The sequence below is a fragment of the Mesoplodon densirostris genome, chromosome 9 (assembly GCF_025265405.1).
Source record: "Mesoplodon densirostris isolate mMesDen1 chromosome 9, mMesDen1 primary haplotype, whole genome shotgun sequence".
Classification (NCBI taxonomy): Eukaryota; Metazoa; Chordata; class Mammalia; order Artiodactyla; family Ziphiidae; genus Mesoplodon; species Mesoplodon densirostris.
Window position 1 is genome coordinate 102,350,803 of NC_082669.1, and position 18,258 is coordinate 102,369,060.

At 49.2% G+C, this 18,258-nt stretch overlaps 1 protein-coding gene across 1 annotated transcript in view; it reads left to right on the forward strand.

Moving 5' to 3' along the window:
* Positions 1-410: 410 nt before the first annotated feature.
* Positions 411-18,258, forward strand: part of CLCN1 (chloride voltage-gated channel 1) — a 34,491-nt gene continuing 16,643 nt past the window's right edge. The window contains exons 1-12 of the mRNA XM_060107683.1: positions 411-590; positions 3,892-4,012; positions 4,410-4,541; positions 5,137-5,265; positions 5,514-5,647; positions 6,878-6,955; positions 7,991-8,069; positions 14,457-14,582; positions 14,913-14,997; positions 15,220-15,321; positions 15,651-15,735; positions 16,011-16,160. Coding sequence (XP_059963666.1) covers positions 411-590; positions 3,892-4,012; positions 4,410-4,541; positions 5,137-5,265; positions 5,514-5,647; positions 6,878-6,955; positions 7,991-8,069; positions 14,457-14,582; positions 14,913-14,997; positions 15,220-15,321; positions 15,651-15,735; positions 16,011-16,160 — 1,401 coding nt within the window. The remainder of the gene's footprint in view (positions 591-3,891; positions 4,013-4,409; positions 4,542-5,136; positions 5,266-5,513; positions 5,648-6,877; positions 6,956-7,990; positions 8,070-14,456; positions 14,583-14,912; positions 14,998-15,219; positions 15,322-15,650; positions 15,736-16,010; positions 16,161-18,258) is intronic.

Below are 18,258 nucleotides of genomic sequence, written 5' to 3' on the forward strand. Positions count from 1 at the left end.
TGCTTAGAGGATGCAGACCCGGGGCAGCACACAGGTCTGAGAGCCTGCGAAGCCGTTTTCCATCCTGGTCTGGGCAATATTTATAGCCGGACCAGTGGCTTGGGGCTGGGAGCCCCCTAGTGACTAAGGAGGGGGACAGTGCTGGGCCTGCTGAGGGAATTCCCTGCTGGGCTGTCCTGCAGGTTCTCAGCCCAACCCCTCCCCCGCACGGCTCTCACACCTGCTTCGACCCCAAGCAGATCAGATGTGGCTGGGGGGGGGGGGTCATGTGACGGAGAGATGGCTATAAATAGCTGGGGGTGGGCACGCTGCCCCAGACGCCTTGGGGACAAGCAGGAGGGCAGGCTTAAGGAGCCTTACTGGGGGGAGGGCAGGGACAAGCGGGCCGAGGCCTGGCCGGGGGAGGGAGCATGGAGCCATCTGGGTCCCAGAGGCTTGGGGCCGAGCCCACCTGGTGGGGTAGCGCCCCCCAGTACCAGTACATGCCCTTTGAACACTGCACCAGCTACGGACTGCCCTCCAAGAGTGGGGACCTGCAGCACAGGCTCCGGAGGGATGCAGGCCCCCGTCCCAACGCCCGCCCCACACAGGTAAAGTCCTAAGGGGAGGGGGCGGTGGATTCGAGGAGACGGTGGTGCCATGGATTGGGGGAAAAGAGGAATCAGGTGGAAAGAGGGAGCACTGTGATCTTTTTAACTTGAAAAAGTACGCGGTCATGTGTTCAAAATATGAACATTCTTCAAAGGTCTGGGTTCAGCCTTGTGAGCTCCTTATACAGAGATACACGGGTACTTTAACACAAGCTTTACTAACAGAAGCCCCGAATCCTGGGGGAAGAGGGCAAAGCCACACATGCATGACGAGCTCCTGCTTACATAACCCACACGAGGTGAGTGGCCGAGGGGACCACAGCTCTGTGTGCCTGAGCTGTCCTTACACCCTCTCCCGCGCGCAGACACCGCCGGATTTCTCCCTCCCCACCCTCGGCAGGACACACACAAATCAGCGCTTCTGCAGAAGGCAGAAGAGCTGGGATGAGTGGAGAAAATGGACTGAATTGCATCTCAGTGATCAAAGATAGACCAGTGTCAAATGAGCAGAAGAAATATAATCAAACTTTCAGGTGGGAGGATTCATTAAGTAAGAACCGATGAAGTGGCAGGCACCTGGAAGGGTACAGAGATCTGTACCCAGAGAGAGGGGCTCGTGAACTAATCAGGGATGTCCAGGGATAAATATCCTCCAGGGCTTCTAGACATCTAGGAAAGGGCAATGGGATGAGCACCGCTGAAAGACAGGCTGGGAGCTGGTCGCAGATAAATACACAGGTTAGGATTAGCCAGTGAATGTGCATGCAGAGAGAGACAGGATAGAACCTCTCAGGAGGACCAGGAAATCAAGATTTAAAAGCGTTTTAGCCAACGAGGGAGTGGACTGTGGTTCCTCTAGTTTATGGGGTCTAGACAGGACTGGGAAACTGAGGGCTGGCCTGGGCTGGTGAGCTCAGCGCTGGGGGTCAAGAGGATCCACGTCTCAGTCCTGATCCATCCCGAGGGTGGTGGGTAAGGGCAGCCCCGGAGGATCAGGTGGGGACTGGGACACAAAAGCCAGCAGAGGCTCCAATGGTGAGTCAGAGTGGGCTTCCTGGAGGAGGGGACCCTAGAACGCTGTGTGGGGCTGGACAGAAAGACCTCTCCTCATGGCTCTGGGCTCACTGTCACCGTGTAGGCAGTCTGGGTGGGATGACAACTTGAGTAAAGGTGCAGTTACGGCACCTTCTAGTGACTGAGGAAACCAGGTACACTAGCGTGAAGCTTCCTGTTGGAAAGGAATGCTGAGGTGGCTTGGGAAGTAGGGTTGGGCTGGGCTCCAAAGGGCCCTGAAAGCAAAGAAGAGGAGTTTGGACTTAAGTTTTTCTCTGTTTAAATTTTATTATGGAAATTTCACACTTATACAAAAACAGAAAGAGCAGTGTAATGAATGCCCAAGTACCCCTTGCCCAATGATCAGTTATCAGTATTTTGTCAGCATCATTTCATCCATCCTCCCAGCCCCAGCCCCAGCCCTACACACACGGGTGTTTTTGTTAAGGAATCCAGACACTGCGAATGCTTTCAGTCTTGACTTCTCCCTGCCCTCCCAGCCCTGCTCGACTGGTGCACACTGGTCCAGCCAGCACAGATCCGGCTCTTTCAGTGTTTCCCAGCCCAGGTTTGGTATGGAGCACCCTCTTCTCATCTCCACCAGCCTGGGAACCAAGGGGGCTGAGGCAGCCCGTGTGCTGGCCCCCTGTGGGTAATGTCTTCTCTCGGGGGCCAGGTAGGATACAGAGGGAAACACGGCTTCTCCCAGTCACTAACCTCATCCCAGAAGACGAAAGAGCCATGAGCAGGGTATTAGTGCGTGCCTGTCCAGGACTCAGGCATAAACTCTACTTCTTGTATTGTGAAATCAGATCTCTTCCACCCAGGCTCTCCCAGAAGCAGCAACGTGGCCTGGCCTGACCCTGGCTCCAGAGGACGTAGTTAGTGCAGTGGAGGTGGGGCAGTTAGAGACCTTGCACACACAGACACACACACACACACACACACACACACACCCAAACACGCAAGCTCTGCTTCAGGAGGAAGTGGACTGACTTGCTTTATCCGGGCTGGGTCCAGTTTGTGCATTTGAGCACAGGAAGCGGAGGTGGATGGGCTTTCTCTAAGCCTCCAGGGCATCTGAGGGGCCTCATTAAAGCTAGACACACCAAGGCCAAGAGCAATGAAGAGTCACCTGCTAGTCTTTCCTTACCCCATCCACATCAGTGTGAGGGAGTCTGGGGAAACAAGAGAGAGGCTGAGACAGGAAGCAGTGACACAAAAACGTGTAATTGATGCAGATGCCCAGTATCAGCACAGTTTTTTTTAATACATTTATGTATGCATGTATGTATGTATTTATTTATGGCTACATCGGGTGTTCATTGCTGTGCACCGGCTTTCTCTAGTTGTGGCAAGCAGGGGCTACTCTTCGTTGTGGTGCAAAGGCTTCTCATTGCGGTGGCTTCTCTTGTGGAGCACAGACTCTAGGGGCACGGGCTTCAGTAGTTGTGGCACGCGGGCTGTAGAGTGCAGGCTCAGTAGTTGTGGCACACGGGCTTAGTTGCTCCGCGGCATGTGGGATCTTCCCGGAAAAGGGCTCAAACCTGTGTGCCCTGCACTGGCAGGCAGATTCTTAACCACTGCGCCACCAGGGAAGCCCTTAGCACCGTTTTTGTATCCCTACTTCAGAGTAGAAATTGGTCCCCTTGATGCAGGCTGCTATTGACCAAGATGACTACAGACGTGCAAGGGTGTGGATGGATAGACAAGGGTGAGGAGTGGGAAAAGTGCAGATGGAGAGTGGGGAGTGGAGGACACGGATGACCTCACAGTGACCCTGCCCGAGGCCCTCAACACCCAGGATTTTAAAAAGCTGTTTGTCAGGAATAAAGACACAGACCTACTGAGAATGGACTTGAGGATATGGGGAGGGGGAAGGGTAAGCTGTGACAAAGCGAAAGAGAGGCATGGACATATATATATACACTACCAAACGTAAGGTAGAAAGATAGTGGGAAGCAGCCGCATAGCACAGGGAGATCAGCTCGGTGCTTTGTGACCGCCTGGAGGGGTGGGATAGGGAGGGTGGGAGGGAGGGAGACGCAAGAGGGAAGGGATGTGGGAACAGATGTATATGTATGACTGATTCACTTTGTTATAAAGAAGAAGCTAATAATAAAATAAAATAAAATAAAATAAAATAAATAAAAAGCTGTTTGTTTCTTTTATCTGTGGATCTATATGCTTCCCTCTATTTCTTTTAACTCTTCAACAAGTCAGACCTTTCCCATCTCCCTCTGTCCAGATCTATGGCCATCACAAAGCGCAGTTCTCACACAAGGAGCAGGACACGGGGATGCCCGAGACGATGGACTCCAGTGCTTCCATGGACAACATGGATGAGGGACACTATTCTAAATGTCAAGGTGATGGGGACTGGGGAATAAAGGAATGTGGAATGGAAGGAGGTACAGGCATTAGGACACTAACTCAGAAGACCTGTTGCATATTTCTGGCTCACCATCCCCCCACGCACGCCAAAGCCCTCCCCCAAGTATTAAGGAGAAGACATGGCTCCCAGGTCCTTCTCACTCTGCCTTCCCACCATCCCTCCCACGCAGCCCCAAGAAATTAGGGTTTAGAAAGGAACCAAGTAGCCAGTGGGGAATTGGACTTTGGTGCCTTCTGAAGGGCAGAGAGGTGAGGAGAAACTCAGGGAATGAGACGTATAGACAAGACCCCGAGGGCCCTGCACCTCCCATCCTCAGCCACACACACACAGTAGTGACTGGTCACCTGCTCCTCTTTACTTTCTTTTCCTAGGTTGTATCCACCGTCTGGGACTCGTGGTGAGAAGAAAATTAGGGGAAGACTGGATCTTTCTGCTGCTTCTGGGGCTGCTTATGGCTCTGGTTAGCTGGTGCATGGATTACGTCAGTGCCAAAACCCTTCAGGGTAGGTTTAACCTGGCCCTTTGCCCTCAGCCCTCCCCATACAGCCGTTGTTCTAGAGTTTCGACCTAGGGTAAGCTGGGGGGGCTTTGGGAGGAGGATGGTGCACAGAGGAGATCAGGTGTAGCTCTGGCCCAGGATGAGACCAGACCCAGACCCGGATCCATTTTTTTCTGCCCCTCCCACCTGCTACCAGCCAAGCTGTGGGGACCCTCTCACAGGGTGACCAACTTGTCCTAGTTCTCCTAGGACTTTTCACTTCAGGCAACTGAAAACACCTGGAGTCCCAGGAGCCCCTCAGTGCCGGGTTAACCGGGGTGGTTGGGTGCGCCACAGCCTCTAATGATGCGCACACAGAGTGTGGTTTGCTGCACTGGCGCCCACTTGACCTCCTACAAGTGGTAGGAACTTGAACGGATCACGTCTCATCCCCCAGCTTAGACCCCCCCACGTGTCAAATGAGAACAGTGCCATTTCTGAGGTCAAACGGGATAGCCATGGCTGGAGCACACTCCTAGCACGCTGTTCCATGCCGCAAGTGTGGGATGGCGGCAACATGCCATCCACATAGGACTAAGCCCAGACGCCTGTCTCTGCAGCCTACAAGTGGACCTACTACCAGATGCAGCCCAACCTGCCTCTGCAGTTCCTGGTCTGGGTCACCTTCCCACTCATCCTCATCCTCTTCAGTGCCCTCTTCTGCCACCTCATCTCTCCCCAGGCTGTCGGTGAGAACTTCCCAGATCCTACCCCATCATGCCATCAACATAATCCAGCAGAATCTCATTGGCCTGGAGACCCCGCGCTCCCCTCCCTCCCTCCCTCCCCCACGCCCCTGACAGTCCTTTCGCTGCTTTGCTACTGTCCTCCCCCCATAGACCTCTCGCCCCACCCCCATGTCCACTATCTGGATGTCCATCTACCTTTAACCTCCAGCTTGAACCTGCACACAATCATTTTTTAAAAACCCTTTTAGGCTCTGGAATCCCTGAAATGAAGACAATACTTCGCGGGGTTGTCCTGAAGGAATATCTCACCCTCAAGGCCTTCGTGGCCAAGGTTGTGGCCCTGACTGCGGGGCTGGGCAGTGGCATCCCTGTGGGGAAAGAGGTAGGACTCCAGTTACTGTGGGGTGAGCTGGGCAGGTCCTCAGGCAGAGGGCAGCACTGAGTCTAGAGGGAGCTCCGGGGGCAGCGTGGGACCATGGGGATTCCGGAGGAGAGATACATGGGAAGATCTTCATCAGCCCTGGGAGCACCTTAGAGCAGAATCTCGCATCCTGGGCACTGTTGGCATTTGCCGCTAATTCTTGGTTCTGGGGGGCCGTCCCGTACATTGTAGGATGATTAGCAGCCTCTCTGGCCTCTACCCGCTACCTGCCAGCAGCAGTCCTCCCCCCTCCCTCCCGCCAACCCCCGTTGTGACCATCAGAATGTCTCCAGACATCGCCAAATGTCCCCTGGGGGCAAAATCTCCCCCAGTTGAGAACCACGGCCTTAAAGACAATCCAGACACATTCTGTGAAAACTGAGACCTAAAAGAGGCTGTGTTTTTTTTCAAGGTTCTGTTCCTGTACCTTCTCGCCCCCCCCCACCCCTGCAGCCAGAGTTATCTTTTCAAAATGGAATCAGGAATGTCTGCCCTCTGGTCAGGAACTTCAAATGGCTTTCCGTTCCTCTTAAAATGAAGTCCACACTTATTCCTGGGGCCTAGGGGGACTATGGTGATCAGGCTCCTTCCCTGAGCTTGAGTGACAGGCACTTCCTGCCACTCTACTGCAGGAGCCTGCCCCCCTCTTGGGGCTGCTGCACTTGCTGTCCCCTCAGCCTGGAACACTCTTCTTCCCGATGCAAATGCGGCTCAGCGGCTCACGCCTCATCTCCATCAAGGCCTTACTCAGTTGTGACCTTCCCCATCCCACCCTCAGCTTTCCTGTCTCTCTCCTCTGACCCTCCCTCAATTTCTTTTTAGCCCCTAGCATTTTCTTTTTTTCCCCCCTTTTTTGAAACAAATGTATGTATGTATGTATGTATGTATGTGTGTATGTATGTGTGTATGTATGTATGTATTTATGGCTGCGTTGGGTCTTCGTTGCTGCGTGGGGGCTTTCTCTCGTTGTGGCGAGCGGGGGACATTTTCTGAAATGATAATATGCTGGCGTATCACCCCGCTTCCTCCCTGGGATGAAGCTCTGCGAAGGCAGAACCTCTATCTTGCTCACGTCTGTATTTCCAGCCCCTGGTACAGTGCCTGGAGCAACCAATGTCTGTCCAAGAATGCCACCAAGCCCCCCATCTGGCCCCCTGCCCCTGACCCCTCGTCCCCCGCCCTCTCTCCCAGGGCCCTTTTGTCCACATTGCCAGCATCTGCGCCGCTGTCCTCAGCAAGTTCATGTCCGTGCTCTGTGGGGTGTACGAGGTAAGGCTGAGAAGGTAAAAGGAGCTGGGGCTGTGCGCGCTGGCGGGTGGGGCAGGGCTGCCTTGGCCGTGATGCTGAGCCGGGCACTGCGCTAACCCACGCTCCCTCGTCCCCACACACGTGGCGCCACCCGCCTACTCCAGCCACGCGATGCCGCTGTTTAGCCTGTGCCGGTTCCTTGACGCACCTCCCATCCCTGCCCCCGCGTCGGGGCTCGGCACGTGGTCCGCTCCTCAGCCGCCCGGGTGTCAGTTCCCCTCCGGTGCCGCCCCGTCCCTTTGTTGTTCCTGCCCCTCCACCCCGTCTCGTGCGCTCTCCCCCGCCCCAGCGCTCCACCCGCCCTGTCCGCGAGCTTCTCTGTTGCAGACTGCCTGGGCAGCTTGATCTGGTGTCGGCCTGCGCGGTGGGCGTGGGATGCTGCTTTGCAGCCCCTGTCGGAGGCAAGTCCCACTTCCTCCCTACCCCGGTGGCCCGAGGGGTTGGAGCGGTTGCCACAAGCTTTGGGGTGGACAGGCGTGCTCGCGGAAGGGACTGGTGGGTGGGCCTTCAGGGTGTGACCCTGGATCACAGGCCCTGGACTCCAGGCACCCGCGCTTTTTTTTTTTTTTTTTTTTTTTTTTTACCAGAGAGCTGTCTGTCCTTTTGAGGCTGGTGGCTATTTCTTGCCGGCTTTATTGGTGCTGTTTGTCGGAAGTCCTTTCCTGTCTCTCTTGCTATTGACACTTCTTGCCCTGATTGTCCCCATCTCCAGCCCCTCTCTGGTGACCATTTATTGGCTGACCTTCCTCCCATGTATTTGCCGAACATTGATTTCATTTTCTATGTTTGGCCTTGTGCTAAGAGATCACTTCCTGTTTGCCAAACTAACTTGAGTTTCTCTTGGCCTGGGATCGCAGGGGGGAGACGGGGCCACTGTGATTCCCTGTGACTTAAGCCGCTCCTTCTTTATTCCCCACCCTTGCCTGTTCTCCTTTCCTCTTCTGCCCCCCTGCCCATCCTTCCCATCTGGCTCCCTGTCTGTGTCTCCCCTAGTAGCAGCCATACTATTACACTGACATGCTGACCGTGGGCTGTGCAGTAGGAGTCGGCTGTTGCTTTGGGACACCACTTGGAGGCAAGTGATTTACCCCCGCCTACGTCTGTCCACTTGCCTGGTCTTGCTCCCAAAACAGTTTTTGTCAGCATCCCCAAGTTCGAGTATGAGCAGTTAAAACACGAGTCAAGCAAGAATAGCTTTTAGTGAGCATTTACTATGCGCGGGCAATGTTCTAAGGACTTTACATCCCTTCCTGCCCAAAGCTGGATGAGATCTATATTAAGGAAGAGAGAGAGAGAGTTAGTGACCTGAGCAAGGTCATCCTGTTAATAAGTGGTAGAGCCAGGAAGGAAAACCGAGGCGGCCTTTATGAGTCCCGTACTTATATTAAAACCCTTGGTAGGGCCTCCCTGGTGGCGCAAGTGGTTGAGAGTCCGCCTGCCGATGCAGGGGATACGGGTTCGTGCCCCGGTCTGGGAGGATCCCATATGCCGCGGAGCGGCTGGGCCCGTGAGCCATGGCCGCTGAGCCTGCGCGTCCGGAGCCTGCGCGTCCGGAGCCTGTGCTCCGCAACGGGGGAGGCCACAACAGTGAGAGGCCCGCATACCGCAAAAAAAAAAAAAAAAAAAAAACCCTTGGTATTGTTGGATATTTTTGCCCTTCACGTATTACATCTTCTAACAGGGGACTTCTATGGATGTTCCTCTTGGTTTTTTCCTCTTGAATAATTCTTTTTTTTTTTTTTTTTTTTTTTTTTTTTTTGCTGTACGCGGTCCTCTCACTGTTGTGGCCTCTCCCGTTGCGGAGCACAGGCTCCGGACGCACAGGCTCAGCGGCCATGGCTCCCGGGCCCAGCCGCTCCGCAGCATGTGGGATCTTCCCGGACCGGGGCACGAACCCGTGTCCCCTGCATCGGCAGGCGGACTCTCAACCACCGCGCCACCAGGGAAGCCTGTCACTGTTGTTTTTAATTGAAGTATAATTGACATCTCTATGTATTTTCTTCTCCAAGGGAAGACTTACCTTTGGTTGTATGTTGTTAAGGACAGAAGTTTAGGTGGACCTTATTTAGATTAATAGTCAGCTTTATTTTTATTTTTTTGGCCGCGCCTTGGGGCATGCGGGATCTTAGTCCCCCGACCAGGGATCAAGCCTGTGCCCCCTTCATTGGGAGCATGGAGTCTTAACCAGTGGACCGCCAGGGAAGTCCCAATAATCAGCTTTAAATGAGGACTACAGTGTCGTTTTTCCTTGGCAGCAATTTAAGATTGAGTTTAGCTCTTTCTACTAATGTTAGACAAAGGGTAACCTTTCAGATTATTGTCCTTGTTCTGAATAACTAACAAGTGGGCGTGGTCAGAGAAAGCTGTTGTATCTGTTTATTTACTCATTGATAACAGTTATAACCAGACTAACAGAGCAAGGATTATATAGATCACATTGGATTCATTGGTGATAAAAAAGACACCATGTTGACAATCTGAGAAGCAAAACTGCAGGAAAGGCATATGCTTCTTAAACGCACCAGCTGTTGGAGGTATCTTGCAATTATGAACATGTAATCAGTCCATTCCTAGAGGAGTCTTCAGGAAACTAAGATGACTTGGCTCAGAAGTGATATATGGATAAACATTTACAGTTAATGAAAATGTACCACGCTCACTTGAACTGACACTGCACCGATGTCAGCGAACACGTCAGCTGGCATCCTGTTTGCACTTTTGTTGTCAGCTCTTGTCATTAAAGCCATAGTCCCCGGCCAGTGAAGGGTAGTGTGTTTGAATTTCTGCACACATTAAATGTTCCCACTTGCATTTATACCCGCTTTCACCTTTATTTGGTCTTTTGCCTTACAAATCCAGAAGGTCTGAAGAATATTTTTAGAAAGGTAGCATTTTTTTTGTTTTTGTTTTTAATCAGATTCTTTTAGAGTGAAGAGAATATGAACTTTTTGCATAAAACTGGAATTTCTGGGGTGAATGAGGAAGGTTCTTCATGATCCTGTGTAGAGAACGGGAGAGGCAAATAGAAAAGTTACAGATAAAACATGGCTCTTGAGAAAATGTTAAGCATTGAAAAGTTAACATGCTGTTTTCAGGATGTTTGTAATAAATGGCAAATATTAAAGAATTTGAAGATAACATTACTTGATTGCTTTTATTTTATAAACATAGACTAATTCTAAAATAAAAAAATCAGTATTAGAATAATTTATTCACTATATGGTCAACTCTTAATTCCTTGCACCGATGAAAGAAATTTGCTTCAGTGTTTGGCTAAAATGGCAAATATGTTTTTGCTTCCATATGTGCCCTCTGCCATGAGCCCTCTGGGCGCTGTGCTGGTTCCTGTGCTCTCAGGTACCCACGGCTGAAAGGGCAGACAGGAAGGCAAGCAGACCATCACAGTTCACTCAAGAAGCGTCCCAGTGGCAGCCTGGGCCAAGTGCAAGGAAGATATTCTGGAGAGAGAGGAGACAGCCTTGCAAAGTCAAGATGTAAGGGACTAAAATTAACATATATGTGCATTTCTAGAGGATACAGGGGAAGGAATGACTGGAAATGAGTCTGGATAGGTATGTGGGGGCTGAATCATGAAGGTCCCAGTAGGAAATGCACAAGAATGTCGATTTCATTCTCTAGGCTAGAAGCAGCCCGAATGTGTTTTATGGAACACAGTTCATGGTGTTAACAGACATAACCTGTAAACAGTGTTCCAAGATAAGATAAGTTGGAAAATACTGGGTTCAAAAGGTAGTTTTTTAAACTGGAAGAGTTATCAGAACGTTTGATATGCTGACATGTATTGTGAATATCCCAAGTGTAGCATTTCCCACAGAATTCTTTTTGCAAGGACCTTCTTATGGAACTCATAGTATCTCATGGACCTGACTTTGGGAAACGTTGTCACGGGTGAAGGGGAGCCATGGAAGAATTTCAAATAAGGAAGTGACATGGCCAACTCCGGCAGATCTGTGCAGGATAGAACTGGCCTGTGGATTAATAGGATTTATCCAAGATTAACAAGAAGACTATTGTCATAGTCCTGATGCTAGATGATGAGAGACCGAACTGGGCAGAGGCAGAAGAGATAGAGAACAGGATGATATATATGGGTGATAGAAAATAAAATCGATGGGACCTGGTGGCTGATTTATGTGAGGATGTGAAAGGTAAGAAAGGAGGAGGAATCTACGCTAACTTCCAATTTTATAACGAGGGAAACGGCGTGGATAGTGATGCTGCAAGCAAGATAGGGAATATAGGGGGCTTCCCTGGTGGTGCAGTGGTTGAGAGTCCGCCTGCCGATGCAGGGGACACAGGTTCGTGCCCCGGTCTGGGAAGATCCCACATGGCACGGAGCGGCTGGGCCCGTGCACCATGGCCGCTGAGCCTGTGCGTCCGGAGCCTGTGCTCCGCGACGGGGAGAGGCCACAACAGTGAGAGGCCCGCGTACCGCAAAAAAAAAAAAAAAAAAAAAAAAAAAAAAAAAAAAGGAATATAGGAAGTGAAACAGGTCTGGGGGAGCTGATACATTTCACTTTAATACATTGCACTTGAAGTTCCTGTGGCGTCTCCAAGTGATATCAAATAGGCAGCTGGCTTGGTGAGTCTGAAGTTCAGGAACTGAGCTGAAATCATTGCTTTGTTAACCAGTAGGTTAGCATGGAGGTGGTAGTTGAAGCCATGGGCATTAATGAGATTGAGAAAGTGTGTCTGAGTAGCCATTGTCGGAGACCAAGGACAAGGCGCTGGCTGGGCAGAGGCAAAGGCTCCAGGGAGAAGGCAGAGAGGAGCCTTCAGGGTGGGAAGGAGAACAATATTACGGAACCTAGGAGACTAGAGAGTTTCCAAATGCTGTTTGTGTTTTTAATGCTTTGTTTCCTCTTAGCAGCACATTTTCTGTCTGGCTCAGGCGAATATGAAAATGAGCTCTCGTTCCGAAGTACACAGTGACAGACTGTTAGAGAAGGTGTCCCAGAACCACATCGCAGGAAAGAAAATCTAGCCCAGGATTTCAAAAACGGGTCGTAAACTATTCATGAGCTGGATAGTTTACATCCGACAAATCAAAGCCGACTTTGGTTTTGTTACTGGTAAAGAAAAGGAGAGGGGCTTCCCTGGTGGCGCCTAGGTTGAGAGTCCGCCTGCCGATGCAGGGGACACGGGTTCGTGTCCCGGTCCGGGAAGATCCCACGTGGCTGGGCCCGTGAGCCATGGCCGCTGAGCCTGCGCGTCCGGAGCCTGTGCTCCGCAGTGGGAGAGGCCACAACAGTGAGAGGCCCGCGTACCGCCAAAAAAAAAAAAAGAAAGAAAGAAAAAGACTTGCTCTACCTGACTCCCCACTGTGTCAAATCCTCCTTTTAGGCCAAGGAAACAGCTGCCTTACCTGACAGGATTTGGGGAGCAGGGGCAAGAGGTGGTTAGCAAAGCTCCGCCCCTCAGACTCCCTGCTTCCTGCAATGCCCGCCACCTATTCTCTTCTGCTCTCGTTCCTCTCCTTTCTGTGCATCCATGAAACAAGCCTCGAGCCCTGATTATGTACCAGGCACTGTGTTAGGTGTGGGGTTCCAAGGAACTTTCAATTCTGGGGGAACTCAGAGATGTAAATAAATAACTATACCTGAAAGTGCTAAGTGCTCTGATAGTCCAGAATTCCGAGAGAACAAGGTAAGGAAAGGACTGTTTTTACCCGCGGAGGGGGATCGGGGATACCTTCCCAGAGAAGGCGCCATTGAGCTAACCACGAGGAGTCCTGTCCAAATGCAGCAGCTCCTCCACGAGGGAGTAACCACACTCCCTTGGCATAAATGACTTTCTGTCATCTCTGACTGTCACCTACAGAGGAGAGTGCTGGGGGTCTTGGGCTGGCCAGCAGCCGTTCTCGCAGAGAGCAAGGGGAGACGAACCTTGTCTAGTTCACGGGCTTTCCTAGGTCTGGGCCTCTTCTCCATTCATCTCATTATGGGCTGCATTTCCTTGTTTTCCTTCTTCATTTCCGATAAAAATGAGGCTTAGCTAGGTGTTAGGTAATTCTCTTGTAAGTTTTTTCTTTGCATCTAATCACAGCCTATTCCCTGATTCTTGGTATGTTTAAAGACTATTTTCTTTGCATCTTTTTTTTTTCCCCTTTTTTTATTTTTGGCTGCTTTGTGTCTTTGGTGCTGCACGCAGGCTTTCTCTAGTTGCAGAGAGCAGGGGCTACTCTTCGTTGCAGTGCGCGGGTTTCTCATTGCGGTGGCTTCTCTTGTTGTGGAGCATGGGCTCTAGGCACGCGGGCTTCAGTAGTTGTGGCATGTGGACTCAGTAGTTGTGGCTCACGGGCTCTAGAGCACAGGCTCAGTAGTTGTGGCACACGGGCTTAGTTGCTTAGCGGCATGTGGGATCTTCCCGGACCAGGGCTCGAACCTGTGTCCCCTGCATTGGCAGGCGGATTCTTAACCACTGTGCCACCAGGGAAGCCCTCTTTGCATCTGTTAAGTCTATCTTTTATACCCTTATTAGCTTCCTTACTTTGTCTCCACCAACTCTTGCTATTTTTCTATCTATTTACCTTCTGATTTGTGTTCCAGCAACTACTCTCAGAAACAGTACAACTTAGGACTCTTAATTAGGTTTCCTTCTACCTTACCCACCTTTCTTTTTTTTTTTTTCACCTTTCTTTTTTTTAAAAAAAAAAATTTATGTATTTGGTTGCATCAGGTCTTAGTTGCGGCACGCGAACTCTTAGTTGCGGCATGCGCGTGGGATCTAGTTCCCTGACCGGGGATCATCACCCACCTTTCTTAAGCATAATTGTTTATAACTTCTTCTGCCTCTTGGTTTTCCCCCTGGATTTGGTCCTTTTCAGTCAGGTTTTTAATATTAATTTTTTTAAAATGTGGATGAATCCTCTTTCCTTTCTTGCAATATTGAGTATTGTCACCTCTCACAAAGCCCTTTCCTATTCATTTTTCTTATTTCTTCCCTAAAAGTTGCATGGTACGTGGTGCATGGGAGAAGGGAGGAGAGATTGAGGGGGGTGTTAAGGAGAGTCCCTGTAAATCTTGAGCTCTGCTTGGTGCTCTGGTGAGCACCTGCTCTGGAAGCTTTCTCTTCTGTAACTTTTCTTGCAGAAATTTTTCAAATCCCCGTGGATACCAGACAACTGTGAATCCTACCCAACCTTGCTTTCTAAGGGATGGAGAGGGCACGACCACCTGACCCTCAGGTTTTGTGGGTTAAACTCCCTCATTTCCAATCCTCTCTGTATCTTGTTGAACCACATCCCTGGCCTGCAAAAAACTGCTAGCATGAGCAGGTATATGGTTTAGAGCATGGCACATTCTAAGAGATCATCACTTCCCAGTTCTGCTCCCCCTGTGATTGAAGTTTCAGCAAAAGCTCCTTGGGTCCACGGGGTGGGAGTGTGGGAGAGAGCCTCACACTTTTGTCTGCACCTGACCCTCCTTCCTTGCCCCTACAGGAGTGCTGTTTAGCATCGAGGTCACCTCTACCTACTTTGCCGTGAGGAACTACTGGCGAGGATTCTTTGCAGCCACCTTCAGCGCCTTTGTTTTCCGAGTGCTAGCTGTGTGGAACAAGGATGCTGGTAACAGGGGAGCCCTGGGGTGGAGGCAGCGTGAAATAGGGAGGCTGGTAATGGGGCGTGGAGGGAAGCTCTGTGGGGCAGTGCAGAAAAGGAGTGGATGGCATCATTTGGAAAGTGAGACCAAGGCCCAAGGGTATATATAGGGCAAGGATACAGGTCATGGAATAGGGGAGAGTGTCTCAGCCAGTAGTGTTAGAAAAAGGAAATCAAATAGAAGAGGAGGCATTGGGATGGGAGGAAGCTTTAATCCTTAAAACTTATGACCCTGGTTCCTTCTTGGTGCGTTTCTGTGATGCTCCCACCATAATCCTTGGCCTTTCCATCCTATAGTCACCATCACAGCTCTCTTCAGAACCAATTTCCGAATGGATTTCCCCTTTGACCTGCAGGAACTCCCAGCCTTCGCAGCCATCGGGTCAGTGGGTTTGTCTGCTCTGGAGGACAGTGGGGAACCAGGGCTGGGGCGTGGCTTTGCATTGGAAGGGACCCAAGCTGGGAAGGTGGGGTTGGTGTGGGTGAAGTGTAAATTGTTGGGGGAGGTGGGTAGAAAGGGAAGGTGTGTGCCTGGTATTTGTTTCCCTGCGGTGGCCAGGTCCGAGGGATGAGGGTATCATTTCTGCATAACTTACACCCTCAGGATTTGCTGTGGTTTCCTGGGAGCTGTATTTGTGTACCTGCATCGCCAAGTCATGCTCGGTGTCCGGAAGCACAAGGCCCTCAGCCAGTTTCTGGCTAAGCAGTGAGTCACCGCCTTCTTCTGCCCTACCTGTTTGCCTTCTGGTTTCTCCAAGAGTTCCTCCCTTTTAATCTTTGTGGAAGGCGTTAAATGCCTTTAGGTGGCTTGTGATAAAATATAGAAGCCCTGATACTCTACCAGGGATGAATGGTGCAGTTTTCCCTTTAAAGATTGCTTGTTGGTGGAGAGAATGCTCTAATGGCCTGAGACTCCAGCAGACTCCAGTTTTCCTGTAGTAGACTCCAGTAAAACTTCGGCTTACCAGAGTCCAGAGGGTTGTCCACTGTGGCCTGGCTAAATTAGGGTGAGGATGAATTCTGTTTCTTTTTCAGCCGCCTGCTCTATCCTGGAATTGTTACCTTTGTCATCGCCGCCTTTACCTTTCCACCAGGAATGGGACAGTTCATGGCTGGAGAGGTCAGCTCCAAGGGTGACCTCTGAGGGTGGGAGTCAGGTCACTGAGCACATGACTGGGACCAAGCCAGGATGGGGCCACATGGAAAAGAGGAAAGAGCACAGGTGTCCCTCAGGCTTCTGAGCGTATGTGCTTTTGCCCCAGGATAGACTCTCTCCCTGAGAAAAAAAGCAAAAGTGTCCCCTGAACAACGAAACTGGGGAATTGGTTCTCTTAAAAAAAGGGAAGTACCCAACATCCCTGGAGAACTGCTCCCTTTTGCTTCCTCCTCTCACAGTTGATGCCTCGTGAAGCCATCAGTACCCTGTTTGACAACAACACGTGGGTAAAGCATGTAGGCGACCCTGAAAGCCTGGGCCAGTCAGCTGTGTGGATCCACCCAAAAGTCAATGTTGTCGTCATCATCACCCTCTTCTTCATCATGAAGGTACCTCTCCCTACACTCCTGGCTCCCTGGGCTTCTGTTTTCAACCTAGGAACCAGGGTGTGCATAGGGTAGGGAAGGGTAAAACTTCATTTGGTCTTCATCCAACCTAATAAAAAAACAGGTTGGAAACCAGCACATAAGTAAGTTGCTCATCTAGAGAAGTGAACCAATATCTGGGTTAGTGTTCCATTCATGTCAGCTTAGTGATGTTGCCATAATTATTATAACCCTTCTCAAGGTTCCGCTTGCTAGATTATTGAGACATCACAGCAGCCACGTAAGTAAGGACAAGAGCTTAGCAATACAGAGCTTAGCAATACAGATAACTGTGTAAAGACCTCAGATAAATTAACCAAATCCCCCCACATGTTAGATAATTAGGTACTTCATTCTCCATGCATCTGATTATCCATTTTCAGATGATTTGCATATCCATTTTTTCCCCAGTCTAGTGGATGATCTCTTTTCTAGAATTACAAAAGGGATAAAATATTTAAATCCACTTTCTTAGTGACTATAAATAATTTTTATAAATGTTATTATTCTCTAGGTAGTGAGGCTGTGAGGATTTTGCCATTCTTAAACCATTTTCTTCTAACTTCAATTAGGAAACAAAAGCTGATCTCTTTTATAACAGTTCTTTTTCATATTTGCCCGTCAAGGCTCATGTGTTTACAGACTTCTCAATTACTGCCTTATACAAGTATATTTTTATTTCCATCACTGGTTGTGACATCTGTTATAATTGCTGATTGCCTTTTTTTTCTCTTTTTTGATGATTGCCTCCTTATTCATAGTATGTCTTGCTTGAATAACCCAGCGTTTTCCTCTATATATTAAGGGCCTTCATTTGAAAGTCTGTCCACATTAAACTTTCATGTTTTTTCGTACCTTGCTATTAACTTATTCTTGATACTGATTGTGAATCTATATTTCCCCAGGATATGAGTCACTAAGTTATATTTATATTGTAATAGCTGAGGTGGGTTCATTTATTCAATAAATGTTCTCATGCACCTACTGTGTGCCAAATATGTAATACTTGATTATTGATCTTTGGTGAATCTAATGCTTATGGTTGAAAAATTATTTTAAAATTTCCTTCGTGGTTTTTTGCTGCTCATTTAATGTGCTTGTCAATGGTCTTATCCTTAGAGATACCAGGTGCTTGACACACCAGGTTCCAATTCTGTCACTTATGTTCTCAGGATTTGCTGTGCGGTTTCTGGAGGCTGTATTTATGTATGTTCTTTTTCATTCCATTCCAGGGGGATTAACTGGGTCTGTGGCTTCCATATTTTGCACACCCACTTTATTAATTAGATCATTTTCATTTCTTCCTTCAAAAGATTTGATATTTTTATCATAAAGAAGTTCTCAGTGTCTTGTTAGGGGTCTGATTTTTGGACTTTCGTTATAGAGTTTATCTTCTCTAATTTATAAACCCCAGCTTCCTGTAATTGGTTGTTGAGCATACAAACCCATCTGCAGTAACCAAGTCCAAGTTTTGATGGCATCTCAGAATTTCTTGTTCAGTGATAACAATGGTGTTTTTCTGATACTCCTCTAGACTGAGCTGTATGGTAACTTTGGGATCATATATACTTTTGAAATGTTAAGCGTTTGAAAATTTTTGGAGAAACAAAATTCTGTATGTATTTTCAACATTTCCTTCCCACCTGACCTCATTTCCTCAGATTCCCAAGTGTATCTCTGGATTTCACCTTACAGATTAAAATTTATTCTGAGAAACCTACTTGGATTATATAGCAGGACTCAACTGTATGTCATTCTTATTAATTTCTCACTGAATTACATCCTCAACAATGTCTACATAATAAGTGAATCGAGAAGAAACTCACATTTCTTGGGCTATATTTCAAGCCCAACAGTTTGCAGCAGGCCTGTGCTATTCTATAATATTTAAAATGTAAAACCATTCACTGCTATAAATCCATGATATTACCTAGTAATCACTGCTTCCAGCATTTTCACTGTCTTATCATTAGACGCATAACCATACCCTTATTATTTCCAAAGTGTGGACAATAGGGTGCGTAGGCACATTAAAACATACAAGTGACTTAGAACTATTTTT